The 18,990-nt window shown below is 38.8% G+C and overlaps 1 protein-coding gene across 2 annotated transcripts in view; it reads left to right on the forward strand.

Annotated features, from left to right (window-relative positions):
* The window catches only part of PKP2 (plakophilin 2), an 86,867-nt gene that overhangs the window by 30,543 nt on the left and 37,334 nt on the right, over positions 1-18,990 (forward strand). For both annotated transcript variants that reach the window (XM_032647014.1, XM_032647013.1), the window contains exons 5-6: positions 9,175-9,382; positions 17,453-17,630. In XM_032647014.1, coding sequence (XP_032502905.1) covers positions 9,175-9,382; positions 17,453-17,630 — 386 coding nt within the window. The remainder of the gene's footprint in view (positions 1-9,174; positions 9,383-17,452; positions 17,631-18,990) is intronic.

Below are 18,990 nucleotides of genomic sequence, written 5' to 3' on the forward strand. Positions count from 1 at the left end.
TGTTGGTGGGACCAGAGCAGCATTTATTCTAGAACTTATTAGTCCCCACTTCTTAAGGCAAGACACTTCTGAGAACTCTACCCAATGTATTATGAATTATGAGGCTTTCTGGCTGGCTAGTGAGAATAGGCCCTGTTCACGGGCCTGTGTGAGCATGAGGAGCAGTAACTTTTTTTAGGCAGTTACTTCCCTGGCCTCAGGCAACTTCCTCACAAAGATGAACTGATTAATACTCTACTGAATACTAAATGGGGACCCTCTGCAGATCTCAGGAGTTCTCTTTCTGTGCAGCTCTTTTCTTTCTGTTACTCCTCCCTGCAAACACTAGCCTCTTTGTTCTTCTTGGATTCTTCACTCTTTCTCCTCAGCTCTGCTTGTTGAATTCCACTTAGGTTTTCCCAAATCGCACTACAGCCTGGGAACTCTCCCTAGACTGTGATCTGAGGCAGCAGTAGGGCTGTCCTTGCTTGTTCTCCATCTCTTAGGGATCACTGTCCATCATTGCCTCATGTCCAGTTATTGAAACTATTGTATGTTTTGTCTGGTTTTTAAAATTGTTCAAATGGTAGGTAAATCCAGTCCTCATTACTCGTGAGTCACTTTTAATTTTGATAAATAGCCTCCTATAAATCTTCCCCCAAATTATACAAATTTACACTCCCACCAGCATGGTGTCAAAGTGCCTATTTACATGCACCATTACTACCACAAGATATTATTCTTTTTTGTTCATTTTTGTTAATCTGATAAGGAGAAAGAAAGGTATCTCTTTATAGAAGAAATTCGCTATTTCTGGAACTCAAGACGAATAACTGATCAGGTAATCAGAGTCACAGAGAAATTCTTTTAAAAAATTATACACACACACACCCACACACACACACTTACAGAGTTTGTCATTGTTTTTCATACATAAACTATGCCGATTATGTTTCATTTGCCATTTTTAGTTTTTTTGGAGTGAGATGAGAACTTAGTGGCCCTTGTTCATCTGAGTTCATATCCTTCTAGATTCTTATATTTTTACCTAGTCTTTCAGGTTAATTTCTTCCACAACCAATTACAGAGCTTTTTAAAGCTCTTCACCTTTATCTAGTCTTTCTAAAGGATTCAAATTAGTTTTCAGAGACACAGAGCTTTTTCAGAATAGGTAAGTAAATTACATAATTACAATAACAAGTATAACTGACATAAATGCATTGGGTAAGAAACCTAAGTTATTCTTGGTAAACTAGAAGAAATAAGAATGCAAAGACCAACATATACTAACCTACAGCTTTGATAGTACTCAAAATCCGTGGATGTCACAGAGGGAAAAGAGAATGTGATTAATCCTGCAGATCAGTTAGTAAGTCAGACAAATGAGCTTCTGCTAATTTTTTTTCACTTGCATTTCATTGATTATTCATGAAGATGAGCATTTTTTGATATTTTTTTGACTTTGTATTTATTCAGTCAGTTGTCATTTTTTAATTCATTGACTATTTTTTCTAAGACGTGTTTCTGTTTCTTTTTTTAAATATTTTATTTATTTATTTATTTATTCATTTATTTTGGTTGCACCGAGTCTTAGTTGTGGCAGGCGGGCTCCCCAGTTGCAGCTCTCAGGCTCCTTAGTTGCAGCTCGCTGGCTCCTTAGTTGTGGCATGCGAACTCTTAGTTGCAGCATGCATGTGGGATCCAGTTCCCTGACCAGGGATCGAAGCTGGGCCCCCTGCATTGGGAGCGCAGTCTTACCCGCTGTGCCACCAGGGAAGTCCCAAGACGTGTGTCTGTTTCTTAATTATTTGTAAGAGTTCTTTACCTATTATGCATGTTAATCCATTGCTACATATGTGACAGTGTTGTTTCCTAACTTTGCTTATGATATCTTTCATTGTGCATGATTTTAAATTCTTTTCTTTTTCTTTCTTTCTTTCTTTCATTTTTGGCTGCATTGGGTCTTTGTTACTGAGTGTGAGCTTTCTCTAGTTGCGGCAAGTGAGGGCCACTCTTCGTTGTGGTGCGCGGGCTTCTCATCACCGTGGCTTCTCTTGTTGTGGAGCACAGGCTCTAGGAGTGTGGGCTTCAGTAGTTGTGGCACATGGGCTCAGTAGTTGTGGCTCGCGGGCTCTAGAGCACTGGCTCAGTAGTTGTGACACACGGGCCTAGTTGCTCCGCAGCATGTGGGATCCTCCCGGACCAGGACTCAAACCCGTGTCCCCTGCACTGGCAGGTGTATTCTTAACCACTGTGCCACCAGGGAAGTCCCTAATTTTAAATTCTTATGAAGTAAATTTGTCAATATTTTTCTTCATGATATCTGTATTTTATGCATTGCTTCAAAAGACCTATCCCATCTATTTTACTTTTAAAAGTTATGTAAGTTTTGGGTATTTCTCACTGACCCTTTGCCTATGTTTATTCTATGGAAAAAATAAGTAAGCATTTTTTTTTTTATATTTTATTTTTTTGTGGTACACGGGCCTCTCACTGTTGTGGCCTCTCCCATTGCGGAGCACAGGCTCTGGACGCACAGGCTCAGCGGCCATGGCTCACTGGCCTAGCCGCTCTGCGGCATGTGGGATCTTCCCCGACCGGGGCACAAACCCGTGTCCCCTGCATCGGCAGGTGGACTCTCAACCACTGCGCTACCAGGGAAGCCCAGTAAGCATTTTTAAAAATAATATATTTAGCTAGTAATAAACCTTCTTTATACACAAATCTTTTTTTATTCCCAATTTTTAAAACTCAACATTTTTATACATGCTTTCATTTTATAATGTGGAATTACATGAAATTTTCTCTTGTTACCCAAGTTGGGCTAGATTTCCACTATCCCCTAAATTACTAATTTGATTGTAAATACCATTTTGCTTGCATATAGGATTAAACCTATGCTTGCCTTCTTAGCTCTTATTCATTGTAATAAAGCTAGAACAAAGACTGGTTTTAAAATAATGAAACATGAAAACTATATGAAACCTATACACGTATACGCTTGGTAGAAAATCTAAGAAGTGAAAATATAACCCAAGGGCATTAACAAAATCCCATTAATATTAAGAATGGTACTATAGTTTTTTAATGTTATTTACAAAAAAAAGTTACAGTTTGAATATAAAGATCAAAATTTTAAATCATAAACTTCAATGGCAACTTTTCAGTTATTATTTTATTTGATTAAGACTCAGCATTTAACACTGTCAATCCCTCATTCCTTTTTGAAACTTTCTTCTTTTGGCCCCAGAGTCTCCTGGCTCTTTTTCCGTTTATCTGGCTCCTTCAGGTTTCCTCTGTTAAAAAAAAAAAAATTATCCTTAACCTGTACCTTAAATGTTTATGTTCCCTAGATGCTTTCCTGGGACTTTTCTTATTTGACACCATCTCCTGACCCACCTCATCTACTCCTCTGGTTTTCACTAATGTGTGATCTGAGTGCTAATGATTCACAGCATCTCCAGACCTTACCTTTCCCTGGGTTCCAAACCACATGTCCGTCTATTTGCTAGACATCCCACTGAACTCAATATCAACTTATCTAAAAATGAACACATTATCTTCATTGCTGTTTTTTCTCTACTGTCCAGTCAGTTCTCCTTCTAAACTTGTTCCTTCTGCTGAGTTGGCAGGTAGGGCATGTGGTGGTTTAAGCATTGACTCTCAAGAGTAGCCAGGGGCTGGGTGTGAATCCCAGCAACCTAATTACCTGGGTGACCTTGGGCAAGATATTTTACCACTCTAAACCTCAGCTTTCCTTTAAACTGGAACTAATAGTCCTACTACAAAGAGTTGTTGTGAGAATGCAATCAGATAATCATACAATGCTTGCCCTGAAATAATAACTCACTCCTCTGTGAGTGGTAGTTCACCCAGGTAGTTTGACACCAAAATAGAAACAGAGACTTTGAACCTTCTTTCTTCCTTACTTCTCACGTTCATGCAGTCTTCAAGTCCTATTAAGGCTGCTTTTAAAAGTGTCCTGGGGACTTCCCTGGTGGTCCAGTGGTAAAGAATCTGCCTTTCAATGCAGGGGACGTGGGTTCAATCCCTGGTCGGGGCACTAAGTTCCCATATGCCACGGGGCAACTAAGCCCGCACGCCACAACTAGTGAGCTCACGCGCCTCAACGAGAGAGTCAGCATGCCACAAACTACAGAGCCCATGTGCCCTGGAGCCCGCACACCACAACTGGAGAAGAGAAAACCTGCATGCCACAACTAAAGAGAAGCCCGTGCACCACAACGAAGAGCCAGAGCACCACAACACAAGATCCCACATGCCTCAACGAAGATCCCGCGTGCCGCAACTGAGACCCAACACAGCCAAAAAATAAAAATAAAAATAAATATTTTTAAAAGTGTCCTGAATCTGCCTACATCTTGCTCTCCCTAATCATGATGCTGATCCCTGTTACCATCATCCTTTTAATCCAGCTGCCTCCTAATTAATCTCTCTGCCTCCATTCTTATCCACTCCTAATCCCAGTCTCTTCACAGCATCCAGCAAGACCTTTCCAATATCTGCCCTGCTTGCCTGCAATATAAAGGACAAATCCCTTAATTTAATCTGCAAGACCCTTCTTAAGCTGGTTTTGTTTCCATGCCTGCTTCAAATCTCATCACTGAAGCGGTGACTGCAATAACTGTCTTGCAAAATCTTATTGTAAAACTGATACAAACTCATTATAAGAAATTTGAGAAATTAAGAAAGAAAAAAGGAAAAAAGCCCACAGTCCTTCTATTGTTATCATTTGGTATTGCTCTCTGATTTTTTTTTTTTTTTTTTTTTTTTTTTTTTTTTTTTTGCTCTCTGATTTTTTTAATGCATACATGTACACAGCTGTCTCACATTGAATATGTAGCTGTTTATGGGGATGTTTTGTTTTTAAAAAGCATGCCTAAATACATGCTTGTTGTTTAAAAAAGTACAAAGTAGCATGCCCCATTCATACATTATAACCCCACCATTTCTCCCAAACCCCCTAGTTTCATTCCCTTCTTTATGTCTGTGAGCAGAAATGCATTAGATATTTTATTCAGCTTTTTCAATAACATTGCCTCAAGCATTTTCTCATAACATTAAAAATATTTTGTAAAGTGGTGGTCCCTGGTGGTCCAGTGGTTAGGACTCTGCGCTTCCACTGCAGGGGCACGGGTTTGATTCCTGTTCGTGCCACTGCATGGCCAAAAATATATATATATTGTAAACTTCATTTTAATGGTGGCATATTAATGGTCATAGTAGTAGCTATGATGTGTGGAGTAACTACTCTGGGCCTAGCACACTGCTAATGTTGCACAATCCCCATTTGACTGATGAGGGAACTATATGACAAAATGTCAGTTCAAACATTGCTGTGCCTCTCCTGTGGACACCTCAGTATTATGGATATGTGACAATTAATCATTAACCAGTCTTCCCCCATCTTTGGACATTTATGCTTTCTTATTTTTCCATATTATAAATAATTTAGTTACTATTATCATGTTAGTCCGTGTCTGCATTTCAAATTATTTCCTAATGAAGTTTACTAAAAGTGAATATGTTTGAAGTTTTTGACACATATTGACAATTGCCTTCCTGGAAGGTTATACCAATTTGCAAGGAGTGATTAATTCTAATGGGAGGGAAGGGACAGAAAGAAGGTGACACTTCACAGAGGAGGTGACATTTGAGCTGGCTTATGCAGGATGAGTAGGACTTTGCCGGAAAAAGCAGAGTGAGCAGAGCATTCCAGATAGGAAAGGAACTGAGAGCAAAGGCACCAGGCATGAGGGAGCCAACAGAGTTTGTTCCCTCAACTTATTTGCCACCAGAAACCCTCATCATTTAATTCTTCTAGAGTTGGCAGGGAAAAGAATCAGAACAGTCAAGGAGAAAGTTAAAATTCTAATATGCGATTTTGCCCTTTCACATATTTAGAAGCCATCTCAAATGAAGCTTTTTTTAAAGTTCTGAGATGTTTGTGTTAGTCTGGTTGTTTCCTTTCCCAAAGGGGGAACAAATCCCATGAGGATTCAGTATAACAAACATGCAACCTCTCTGGTCCCACCTGTTTCCCTGAATTCAGAGGGGCAAGAACAGTGCATTTAACGTTGGAACTAATATGAATAGGAGTCACTACCAACTGCCCTAGTTATAGGCAATGAGCAGAATATTATCAACTTCTTGTATTTGATATGATATGTATCTATTTGATAAAATGGATAAAGGTAACTAAAATCTATTTTTAAATGTGAGGTAGGTGCCAGATACTAGGAGGTCACATTCTACAGTGAGCAGAGCTGTAGCTGGATTTCAGCATTTATCTGAGTATCAGGTGTCTGCAGTTCCTTCTTTCCAGGCTGGAGCAAGTGCTGAAAGCCAAGGGGATAAAGGTGACAGGGTAAGGGAATGGGTTAGAGTGCTGTTAGCAGAAGACAGCCATTCATGCCACCCAGGCAGGGCAGTAGAGGCTTCCACTAGCCACTTCTCACTCATGCTATCATCACAGCTGGAAATGCAATTTAGCCGGGAGGCCATTTCACATCATATTTTGAAGAAGGCAACTTATTAATTGTAAATTAAGTAATGAAATATTTCTATCGTCTAGCTGCCATTTATGAAGTCTAGAGCATAGGTATGAATTCAACCGTCATAAAACCTAACTATGAAATAGAAATTGACAGAATTAGTGAAAAACATGAGTTACAGGCTGTTTTCAAATAAGTTGTGCCTTTCTGCTTTTAAGGAAGTGTAATAATAGGAATAGATGAAGTGATCAAATAGATGATCTGCTGGACCAGATCTTATTGATAGCTATCATTAGCATTTTCATACAAATACATTGTATGAATGTATTTAGACATAGCTTTAGACAAGGTATTTAGAATGGCTTTAGACATAGCCAGTCTCCCAGTTGTCTCCTGTTCTGCAAATGTCTCCTCTGAAGGGAGCCAAAAGTGGAAGTATTCTTCCTTACTGCTGCCACTGAAGCCTTAAAGGGACCAAAAGAGTACTTTCCTCTTAAGGTTCTTGCAAGTTATTGATTAGAGAATGTATATAAAATTCTTAACACCATGCCAACACCTCCTAATGATAGAAGTGGGAGGAAGAGTTGTTATTTTGTTAGTATTGTGGTTATTATTATGTTTATTATTTTTACTAGATTATTTTACAACCTTGACTTTTATGCCTGACTTGCTAGTCTACTCCCCAGTCCTAACAAAGGAAGATGTAAGATTGGAAGACAGTGTCTTAAATTCCATTTGTCTGTCTATGAGAGACATAGGAAATGTGAAATGTGCCACTGGACCAGGTGTGCAGCTCTCTCCCGAGTGGGAACTGTCTTGCAGTTAGGGCATCATTCATAAGTGATGAACATCATCTGAATGGGAAACGTATGCTCATTCACAGCAACTTAATTCCTAAAAATTTCTGCATTAAGATGGTGAAAATGACTGAGATCTGTACCAAAAAGCTCTTATCAACTTAAAAAAATTTTAATCAGATGCTAGTGGAAGCCTCTGAGAAAGAAAGCCCTCAGTCTGCAACTTAACATTTCTCTTCAGCAATGCTGCATCCTCCTCTTGATTTCTTTAGATAATATTTGCAGCCTAAAACACAAAGTCACTTTATTCAGACTCATTATTTGGCCTCTTCTTAAACAGCCTTAGGTTTCAGAATCAAAACCTTCTATTTTTCTTTTTTATTCCTAGTTCTGACCCTCTGGTTCTTTCTCTAATATCATGTCCTTTCTTGAATATGTGTATAGAAGAAATATTTTTAAAATAGCACATTAGGGCTTCCCTGGTGGCGCAGTGGTTGAGAGTCCGCCTGCCGATGCAGGGGACACGGGTACATGCCCTGGTCCGGGAGGATCCCGCATGCCACGGAGCGGCTGGGCCCGTGAGCCATGGCCGCTGAGCCTGCGCGTCTGGAGCCTGTGCTCCGCAACGGGAGAGGCCACAACAGTGAGAGGCCTGAGTACCGCAAAAAAACCCCAGCACATTAAAAAGCGTAAAGTTATGTTATTTACCTAAAATGCTTGCATAATTTATTTCAGTGTCTTTACTGAAAGCAATTGATCATAAAAATAGCTTGCACTCTTCCAATTATAAAATAAATAAGTCATGGGAATGTAATGTACAGCATGGTGACTGTAAAAAGTTTCTAAGAGAATAGATCTTAAGAGTTCTTACCACAAAAAAAATTAACTGTGTGGTGATGGATGTTAAATAGACTTATTATGATCATTTTACAACATGTACAGATATCGAATCATTATGTTCTGCACCTGAAACTAATATAATGTTATATGTCATTTATACCTCGATTAAAAAAAAATAGCTTGCATTTAAGGTTAGTTTTGCATTGCTACTACAGTTGCCATGGTAAATGAATTTTTATTTCTACTGCTGATGGGAGTGATTTCTATTATTTATATTGACCGAATAGGACATCCCTGGTGGCGCAGTGGTTAAGAATCCGCCTGCCAATGCAGGAGACACGGGTTCGAGCCCTGGCCCGGGAAGATCCTACATGCCGTGGAGCAACTAAACCCGTGCGCCACAATTACTGAGCCTGCACTCTAGAGCCCACGAGCCACAACTACTGAGCCCATGTGCTGCAACTACTGAAGCCCACGTGCCTAGAGCCTATGCTCTGCAACAAGAGAAGCCACCACAATGGGAAGCTCACGCACTGCAACGAAGAATAGCCCCTGCTCGCTGCAACTAAAGAAAGCCCATGCGCAGCAACCAAGACCCAATCCAGCCAAAGATAAATAAAATATTATTTTGACTGTATAGTTCTGTCCTGGAAAAAATTTGTGTAATATAGTATTCTTCCATAAAACTTTATTTCTCTGATTCCCAGTTCTCTTCATCTTCATTATGATTAAGGCTTTTATTATTCAACTCTTTCTATCCACTTATCACTTATTCAACCCTTTATCACTTAACTTTGCCCTTTAATTTTTTCATAGGTTTCAGTCTTAATTTCGCAGATTTATTCTAAGCTCCTTGATGAGAGATACTGCCTTAGAGCAGGGGTATATTGTACACTGGAGTCCCAGGTTGTGCCACACATTGATTGGTGGGAGTTATCAACAAAGTCAGTGAACTTCATCTGTTCATTCATATTACATTGAAGATTTTTAATGCCACATCAAAATTAATAAATATCTGAAATATGCATCTACTTCTTCCCCAGGTTAATCAGTTTCATGGCATCCCCAAGCTTCTACAGCTCCTCAAAATTCAGAATGAAGATATCCAGCGAGCTGTGTGTGGGGCCTTGAGAAACTTGGTGTTTGAAGATAATGACAACAAATTGGAGGTAGCTGAACTCAGTGGAGTACCTCGGCTGCTCCAGGTGCTGAAGCAAACCAGAGACTTGGAGACTAAGAAACAAATAACAGGTAGTGCTTGCTGACTATTACAGGGGGTAGTGCAGTGCACCCCAGCCAGATGTGTTAATATCATCTGTTTTTTCTGAGGTTTCCTGGAACAAATGATTGATGGGCTCATTGTTATCTGAGAGGGCTTTCAAGGAACATTATTACTGCTAGCTTAGACCCCAGATTCAAGTCAAGTTTGAATTCCTTTTTTCTGAAGTGGAAATGATTCTGAGGCTTTTGGTTAATATTTTAAATTAGAAGTTCTATGCAGCTTCCATCACCTGGACCTCTCTCAATACGAGCTTCCTAGCTTACCTGTCCCTCTACACCCCCCAAAAAGAAAAAAAGCATGACTGGATATGTTTTTCAGTTCTCCATTTTATATTTCTACTCAAATACTGATTTGGAAAAATAAATATCTCCTTTCTGTGCATGGATTGGAAAACTAAAATAATCAGATAGAACTAAACTAACGGTTTTGGTAATTCTTGAAGCATGGAGAAAGGAGGACTAGTTTCATTTAAATGAATAGTACGTATGATAGAAGAGAAAATAGTTCATTGAAAATGAAATGAAAATGGTTCATCAGCTCTCGGCTAAAGCTCCATGAACACATTACAGAGTGCAAGAAACATTACTGAGTGTAATCATCAGTAGTATTGCCTTGGGGAAACTTTTAAGTATCTTCGGTGTCCCAGGTAGTAGACATTTTTAATTTATTCTCACAAAAACCTTAGGTTTTGGGGTATTTTTAGGTATTATTGGCTACTAAATCTCAGTTTTACAGATGACGAAACTAAGGTCCAAAGAACTTAACCCTTTCTAACATATAAAAGTTTTTTTAATGATAATAGTTGACAGTCTTCATACTTATTTAAAAGAAGTACTCCATAAATATTGTTTAAGTTGAACTGAATATATGTTGCACTTTTGCCATCCTTTATTATACAACAGTATTCTTTTTTTTCTATAAAAATGTTGTCATTATATCCTCTCTATCCGTTTATATCTCAAAATATCACATTTTTCTATCTCAATAGATTTTAATTTTATAAAACTATATGAAGGGTTGCACCGTACTACCCTTCTGCCAGCATGCTGTCATGTCCCATGAGAGATTTCCTGTCATATCCATGACTTATATTAAAATACCTACAGAAATTAAGAGTGATATCACTTATTCATTCATTCATTCAGCCAACATTTAGAGGGCAGCCTTCAAGTACCAACCAGGGTGAATCACAGTCTAGAGAGTTTGTGAATTTTATTTTCCATCTACTAAAACGTGAACAATTATGTGATGGTTGACATTAAAAAAAAACAAAAACAAAAAAATAGCAACCAAACCTCATGTTTAGAACCTAACATTTTCTTTATTAAAAAACAGCTATGAACCACGAAAGAAAATCAAACAGATTATTGTTTTACACTCAGAAAAGACTTCATGAGGAGATATATTTCACTGTGGACCTTAAAAGAGATTTAGGCTTTGGACTAGCGTTTTGAAGGAGAATGAAAGTTATTCCCAGCAAAGTGAAAATCACTAGCAAAGCAAAGAAGCTGCTGGTCATTCACAGGAAACTTGGGTAATAGAGTGATCGAGGTTAGGGTGTGTGGTAGCCAGAAATCTTGGGAGGGTGTGTGGCTCTGTGTCAAGGAAATAATCCATTGTTTATGAACTTCCTCTTCTCTTGTGTAGGAAGAAGGAAGCTAAGGACAGAGAATGTTCTGTGGTATTGATGCCGCAGAAACCACTGTCCTCTTTAGATAATCTACTGAGGTGACAAATGGAGTTTGATTGTGCAGTTCCCAGGATTTCTAGTATAAGCTAAACATCCCTACCAGAAGGTGTTCATTACATATTAATTGAATTGAGTTGATAGTTGAATGTTTGATACAAATCCTACTAAATAACTTCCTTTAGCTCTATTAATGGAAGTGCTAAATAAGTGCTTTTTGGGCCTCAAAAATAAATTGTTGACTAATTTAGACATGTTTATATCTTTGTTTAGAAACACAAAATGATACAGTAGAAACTAACACAGCATTGTAAAACAACTATACCCCAATTTAAAAAAAAAAAAAACACAAAGCGAGTAACCATATATGTGAATCTTTTCTTGTCTATTTTGTAAACATCTTTTTATTGAGCCTCTATTACATGCTAGTCATAAGCTTGGGGTTTCCATTTTTTATCTCTCTTCTTCCTGACAGCTCCATAACGTATGGTATTATTGACTGTTTACATATGACCAGTGCGAGGCTCAGGGGGTTGAGTTGCCCAAGGTTGCACAGCTAGCAAAGAACAAGGCCAGATTTGAACCCAGTATTATCTGGGTGTTTTGCTATATCAAAGTGGCTCCCACCTACTGTTTTGGGGGCAAAGAGTGACTCATTTTTACACTTCTTTAGGAAGGGGCTTTGTCTTTGAGATCTTGGATCAGAGAGCTCTCCCTTGCTCCTTTTTGGCCCTTCCTCTCTCTCCTCTTGCCACTGCCTTGATTCAAACCCTCTTCATCTCTCTGGTCTACTCTTGCAGTAACCTTGTGCCTGGCCTCTATGATTCAGTATTGCACATTCCCAGTCTGTCCACCACTCTGCTTCTAGTGATTTCTTTCTAAAATAAAAATATTGTCCCTTTATTTTCTCCATTTCCTATGTTGAAGTCTGTACTCTGTAGCATCTCACACAAAGATTTTATGATGTGAGCCTGGTGACCATTGGCAGCAGTGTCTCTTTTCATACCCTTTTAGCCCAGGCTCTGAAATCCTAAAGAATTTGCTGCTCTGTCCCATGTCTCATCTGTCTCGATACCTTTGCTTCTGCTGTTGTCTTGGAGTGGAATCCTTTTTCATACCTAGACCACCTGGTAAACCTTCTCATTCTTCAGTAGCTACTCAAGTATCACTTCTCTCTCTGAAGCATTTTCAAATACCATCCTTCTGTACTTTACTCTCAGGTCCCACCTTTCCTCTCAGCAGAGTTTTGAAGGAAGGGGCTTCTCTGAACTACCTTTGTGTCGTTTCATATTAAGTTGCCACTTATTTTGTGCCAGTATGTTATTGCAGTAACAACTGTGGTACTCATAGAAGCTTCTCAAAGCTGTGGATGCCTGACCAAATATAAAAAAAGAGTTTTATGGCCTGGGAATATCTAGATTACACACAAATGAGAGAATCAGGTGTGTTTTCAGATAAGACTCTGACTTTTCTGGCCAGGATATAAAAAAAATAAACCATCTGCTTCTATATATGCATGAGAAGCTTAGCACCAGAGCTTTGTTGGCTGGGAAAGAAAGTCAACTCACTTAACTTTTCTGCCATGTTCAGTACCAGCCTAGGAGGGAAGCTCTTCCTTCTTCTGAAGAAAAGACTTCAGGATCAAAGACTTTCTTCCCGTGAGTGTGTTCCCCCTCCCTTACCAAGTGAGTGTGGTAGTGTATTTAGTTGAAATGAGAACAGTACATACTAGTCTCAAAAGTTCATCTTTAAAAAAAAAAAAAAAAAAAAAAAAAAAGTTCATCTTTAAGGTCACTGAATAATGAGCACTTAACTGGAGTGAGTAGGGCTCTGCCTTGGGTTAAAACAGGTCATGATAAGAATGAAGTAGGGTATTGTCCCTCTTCTACAAATTGCATAAGGAAGAGTCAGGGGATGATTGTCAATGTTGAAAATGCATATTGATCTCTGCAAATTATATGAAAATATTTCATTGGATTTCTGTATTTTCATAAAATACAAAAATATTTTACTATATAAAATATTCATTATGAGGCTTCCCTGGTGGCGCAGTGGTTGAGAGTCCGCCTGCCGATGCAGGGGACGTGGGTTCGTGCCCTGGTCCAGGAAGATTCCACATGCGGCAGAGTGGCTGAGACCATGAGCCATGGCCGCTGAGCCTGAGCGTCCGGAGCCTGTGCTCCGCAACGGGAGAGACCGCAACAGTGAGAGACCCGCGTACCGCAAAAAAAAAAAAAAAAAAAAAAAAAAAAAATCATTATGCACGTTCTTTAAATGTATAATTATTTTATTCTGCATTTGTAATGGTGCAGTAAGGTACCTTGAGTTTATTTATAGTTTTGAATAAATGGCCTTTGCTATAATGTGATATTCCAGGTAAGACTTAACAGAAGTTTGGTGAAAGGAGGAGTATGTCCATGCAAGGGAAATTGCAAAAACGTATTCCTCCTGCTCTGTGATAATTTTGAAAAACAAGTTTAAAAAGAACCACTTCTCCTCCTCCTGCTCCTCCTTGAAGATTTAATCATAAAATTTACAAGTTTTGCTATTAAACATTATACAGATTTAGTTAAATAACTATATTTCCAGTCCTAAAGAGCAATATTAATAAAACATGAGTTTCAATATCTATTAAATCCCTTTACTAGGTAGTTGCATTTTGTAGATATCAATTGGCAATAAGTTTCTAGATAATGCAGTTATCATTATCTTTCTTATAATTACTAATTATTAAAAGTATATCCCTTACCAGAATCCAGTTCCCCTTCTTTTTGGCTAGAATGAGAGCTTAGTGATAGAAAATTACAGACAGAACAGCTACAACAGAGAACTATAATAATAGAAATTTAGGCACTATGATTAAATTGACCAGAAGTTAAAGGTGAAACAAATGAAAATCCAAACCCTAAATATAATACAGTATCGGGGAATATAGAATCTAATCATTGAAAGGGACATCTATTTAGGGTCATCTAAACCATTAATTTCCCAATGAGAGAAATTGGAATCATATTTAAAGTATAAATTCCTGGAATTCATCCTGGGAGTCAGGGTTAGTAAGTTTGTGGTGTGGCCCAGGAATATGTGATTCTCATTTGTCACTGGGCTCATTTGGTGACTGCTAGTCTCTTCGAACACTCTAGTTTTAAGATTAAACCCCCTTGTCGATATTTTGATAAAGGATGAGCTCATTTTTTTTTATTGGCTCCAGTGATAGTGCTGGATCTTATAAGCAGATCTTTCTGTTTTTTTCAAAGCTGTCTTAGAAGTTTATACTTTCACTGAGCCAAAATCTCCATCCTCAGAATTTCTGCTCATTGGTCTGGTTTTGTCTTCTATAGCCACAGAAAATAATATGTAGTTGTTGAATTTGCATTTCTTTAGTTACTAGAGAGCCTGCATTCCTATGTATATTAGACTCTTTTAGATTTGGGTTAATTTTTCTACTAGTAATTTAATTTTTAATGATTTATAAGAACTCTGTATATTAATGATATTTAACCCTTTGTCCTATATCAGCATGCACATTTTCCCAATTTGTAATTGGTCATTTATTGATTTTGTACGTATGTGTGTGAGGGTGTGTGTGTATAAGTACAATCCCGAATTTCTAGTGAACATTTAAGCTCTTCCTTAGCCTTGTACCATACAGAAATTTGGCAAGCATGACATTTCTGTACAATATCCTACATTAAAAATTCAAAAATTATACTAAAACTCCCCAAATCTTATGCTTCTGTAGAAATAATACAGCATGACAAGCTACAAAGGACATTGACTGTTGGAGGAAAATTCCACTCCCTTTATTCAAACTAATCCTCTCTGGTTTTTATTGTAAGGTGTACTTTTCCTTTTAGTGCTCTGTGTGGTCCTTTTTAAAGAGAGGAAATATCATTATGCTTCACATTTTTAATCCTCTGACAGGCAGAGACTGTTAATTTGTTTGCTTATTTAGAAGAGGAAGCTTGTTTTTTTCTTTTCTTTCTTATCTTTAGCTTTCTTTTATAGCTTAGTAACCAAAACTCAACGTCAGACCTCCCTTTCAATTGTTTTCAACCACCTTAAGAGTTTTTGGAGTTTTATTCTGTCTGTCCCTCTCCAGGGCCTCTTAAGATGAGGTGTGACCCGTGAAGTCATTGTGTTGCAAAACCTGTGGCGGAGGGACACTGCTCATGACTAACCCCAAATGCCAGTTTGATCAGGAAAAGACCTTCTCATCAGCCAGAATTCTAGTCCTCATGAAGCACTAGACCCAGCATTACTCTGTCTAATGGCAGCTAGATGTGAGCTATGGTGGAAATTTGGTTATTTAAAAAATTAGTTACTTGTACACAAAGTAAACTGTTTAAGCCCAAAAGACTACATTAGGCCTAGAGTGTTCTAACTGATGGGCCAAATAAAAGTATGGTTGATTAACTACTAAGCTTTAACCATACAGACTATTATTTCAGTCATTAATATCAAGGGAGGTGATATCTCCATGTAATTCTGGCAAGACCACCATGTTTGCTTTTTTCATAAAGTGGACTGTCCTGTATATCTGTGCTTCCTCTGTCCTTCATGCAGATGAAGCAGTAAATTTAAGAGGTAAGATTTAACTGACTGGGCGGTGGGGGCATAAATAGGAAGAAAATGAAGATCCCTTCTCTTTCTGTCCCCTCTCTGTTTCTCCTTTCCTGGATGATAGCGAGTTAGGGTAACTTACTGAAGAATGAATGATGGCAAAGCAACTTGACACCTGCTGGGAGTCACTGGAATAGCAAGCAATAGGGGTATGTATAGTCCTTCCACTGAATCAGAGGTATTTAAGCACCAAATTTGTGAGAAAAACAAATCCTAAGTATATATGCCACTTTGTATTCTCTCTCAGTACCCAGCTTCGGTCCCTGTCTCACAAATGCCATGGGAAATACAGTATCCTGTTATCTTAATTTCTTCCTGAGTTGGCTTATATGGCCTTTCTTTTTAATTGGGGGTGGAGGGGATTCAAGAGGAATAGGAAAGTTAAGTGAGTAAATGTGGTACCAGTCTTAGACCAATGCTTAGGCCATGCAAGTTGGCAGGTAGATAAAATGCTCTTGTCTCTCCTTCTCTGCCAAACTGTAATATAAGAAGTAGATGAGGTAGAGCCAGCATAAATTCTGGCAGGACATAAAGTCTGCCATTGGGTAGGAGTTAATAAATATTAATTGGTGATGTTGAGAAGCCTGCTGTTGACAGGCATAGGCAAAAGCTTTCTAGAGGCTCTTCCTGCTATTATTGGAAGGCAGATGTCAAGTGGGAGTTGCAGGCAGTGGGGAGCAGTAGGCAGGCAGAGATGTCCTTAGATATGTATGTATCTAAGGGAGAAAACTACAACTTTTAAAATGCTGAACTCTTAATTACAACAGGATCATTTCAAGCTTTCCTGTTGGTGAGCCCAGAATTTATACTAATGAGGTCAGCTTGGTGGTAGGGTCATTTAAGAGAAACAGCAATAAGGATTTTTGGCATTCATTTATGTTCTTGATTAAACATGTATAGTTTTACATTGTAAGTTCTCTTTCTCCCTCTCTCTCTCTCTCTGTATATGTGTGTGTATACATATATATATATATTAAACATCTTTATTGGAGTATAGTTACTTTACAATGGTGTGTTAGTTTCTGCTTTACAACAAAGTGAATCAGTTATACATATACATATGTCCCCATATCTCTTCCCTCTTGTGTCTCCCTCCTTCCCACCCTCCCTATCCCACCCCTCTAGGTGGTCATAAAGCACTGAGCTGATCTCCCTGTGCTATGCGGCTGCTTCCCACTAGCTATCTATTTTACTTTTGGTAGTGTATATGTCAGTGCTACTCTTTCACTTCGTCCCAGCTTACCCTTCCCCCTCCCCGTGTCTTCAAGTCCATTCTCTAGGAGGTTTGTGTCTTTATTCCCGTCTTGCCCCTAGGTTCTTCATGACCATTTTTTTCTTTTTAGATTCCATATATATGTGTTAGCGTACGGTATTTGTTTTTCTCTTTCTGACTTACTTCACTCTGTATGACAGACTCTAGGTCCATCCACCTCACTACAAATAACTCAATTTCGTTTCTTTTTATGGCTGAGTAATATTCCATTGTCTCACCACTAGTATACTTTTTTTTTCTTTAATTTTTCTTATGGAACAGCTTCCATTGCCATCTAATGAGGTCTAAACAGGTTCTTTCCCTTGGGAAAAGGGCTGTCTCCCCCTACCTTGTTTTTTTTTTTTTTTTCCTTTTATAACTAGCCATAGCTCTAGGGGTGACGGTCTTAACTGATCTTTTCAGCAGTCGTTTTGACCCAACCCTGCACTGTCTTGATGGTACTCTTTGCTTTTCTAGGTTTGCTGTGGAATTTGTCCTCTAATGACAGACTTAAGAATCTCATGGTAACAGAAGCCTTGCTTATCCTGACTGAGAATATCATCGTCCCCTTTTCGGGGTGGGCAGAAGGAGACTACCCCAAAGCAAATGGTTTGCTCGATTTTGATATATTCTACAATGTCACAGGATGCCTAAGGTAATACCACTCTACAACCGCCCTCAGCCTTTTCTCTGTACACTTTAAATATTGCATCCAGATCTGTCTAAAACTCTACCCAATTACCTGGAGATATGGTAAAAATTATAAGCATCACTCTAAATACTAGAAGCACAATGTAGAAAGAGTATTTTTTCCAGACATGTTTGATTCCAGAAGCTACCCACATTAGCTCATGAGAGAGAGCATGTCTACCAATAAAGAAACTAGAAATCCAGTCCGAACACCTAGAAGTCCAGGCACACTGGCCTTTCCTGTCTCACAGGATTTAAGCCAGGCTCCATGCTGTATTTTTAGTTCACAAAAATATAATTTAATGACATGATTAAAAAAATAGTTTCGAACCTGCAGTTTTTAAATAGGCAACAAAGCCTGAAAGGATAGAATGTCTTGCCACAAGAATAGCTTACAAAAAACGTTAGTTTGATCAGCATTTCTAAATATTGGGGGGCTTCCCTGGTGGCGCAGTGGTTGAGAGTCCGCCTGCCGATGCAGGGGACATGGGTTCGTGCCCCGGTCCGGGAAGATCCCACATGCCGCGGAGCGGCTGGGCCCGTGAGCCATGGCCGCTGAGCCTGCGCGTCCGGAGCCTGTGCCCAGCAACGGGAGAGGCCACAACAGTGAGAGGCCCGCGTACCGCAAAAAAAAAAAAAAAAATTGGGATGAAAAAATGCTATAACTGTTTTCTCCCCTGGGCTGTCAGATGCCAGATAAACCAAGAGGAAATAGAAACACATGCAAGAGGAAGAAACGTTAGTCTCAACTTTTGTAGAAGCGTGCCTCTCAAGCTTTCTTATGTATATTTGAAAATAATCATTGTCCTTTATGTCCAAGGATTAAAAGAAACCAGATAGATATGTAATCAAAAATAGGCAGCCCAGAATAAGTTGGGTCATATTCTGCCTTCTGATCTTTTCTCTAGTTTCACAGTTCACTTCTTGAGGGAATCTGTTTGGATGATAACAGAGGGAATTTATTATGGTAAGATGTTTATCTTATCTCCACAGTTAATCACACAGTAATGCATATCAAATGCCAGTTTTTTATAAAGAATTATGTTAGCCACTGAGAGTTTTACAAAGATGAATAAGAAAATACTTAACTGACCTTTAATCTAGCAGGGGATGCAGATAAGCAAGTAAACTAGAATGCAATGAAATATGTTACAGCAGTGATTCTCAAAGCGTGGCCCCTGGACTAGTAGCATGTATATTACCTGGAACTTATTAGAATTCTCAGCTTTCACCCCAGACCTACTAAATCAGAAATTTCAGGAACACGTGTCAGGAACAAGTGAAGTGCTGCAGGAATGCAGAACAAAAGGACCATTCATGCCAGC

This window comes from Phocoena sinus, chromosome 10, assembly GCF_008692025.1.
Source record: "Phocoena sinus isolate mPhoSin1 chromosome 10, mPhoSin1.pri, whole genome shotgun sequence".
Taxonomy (NCBI): Eukaryota; Metazoa; Chordata; class Mammalia; order Artiodactyla; family Phocoenidae; genus Phocoena; species Phocoena sinus.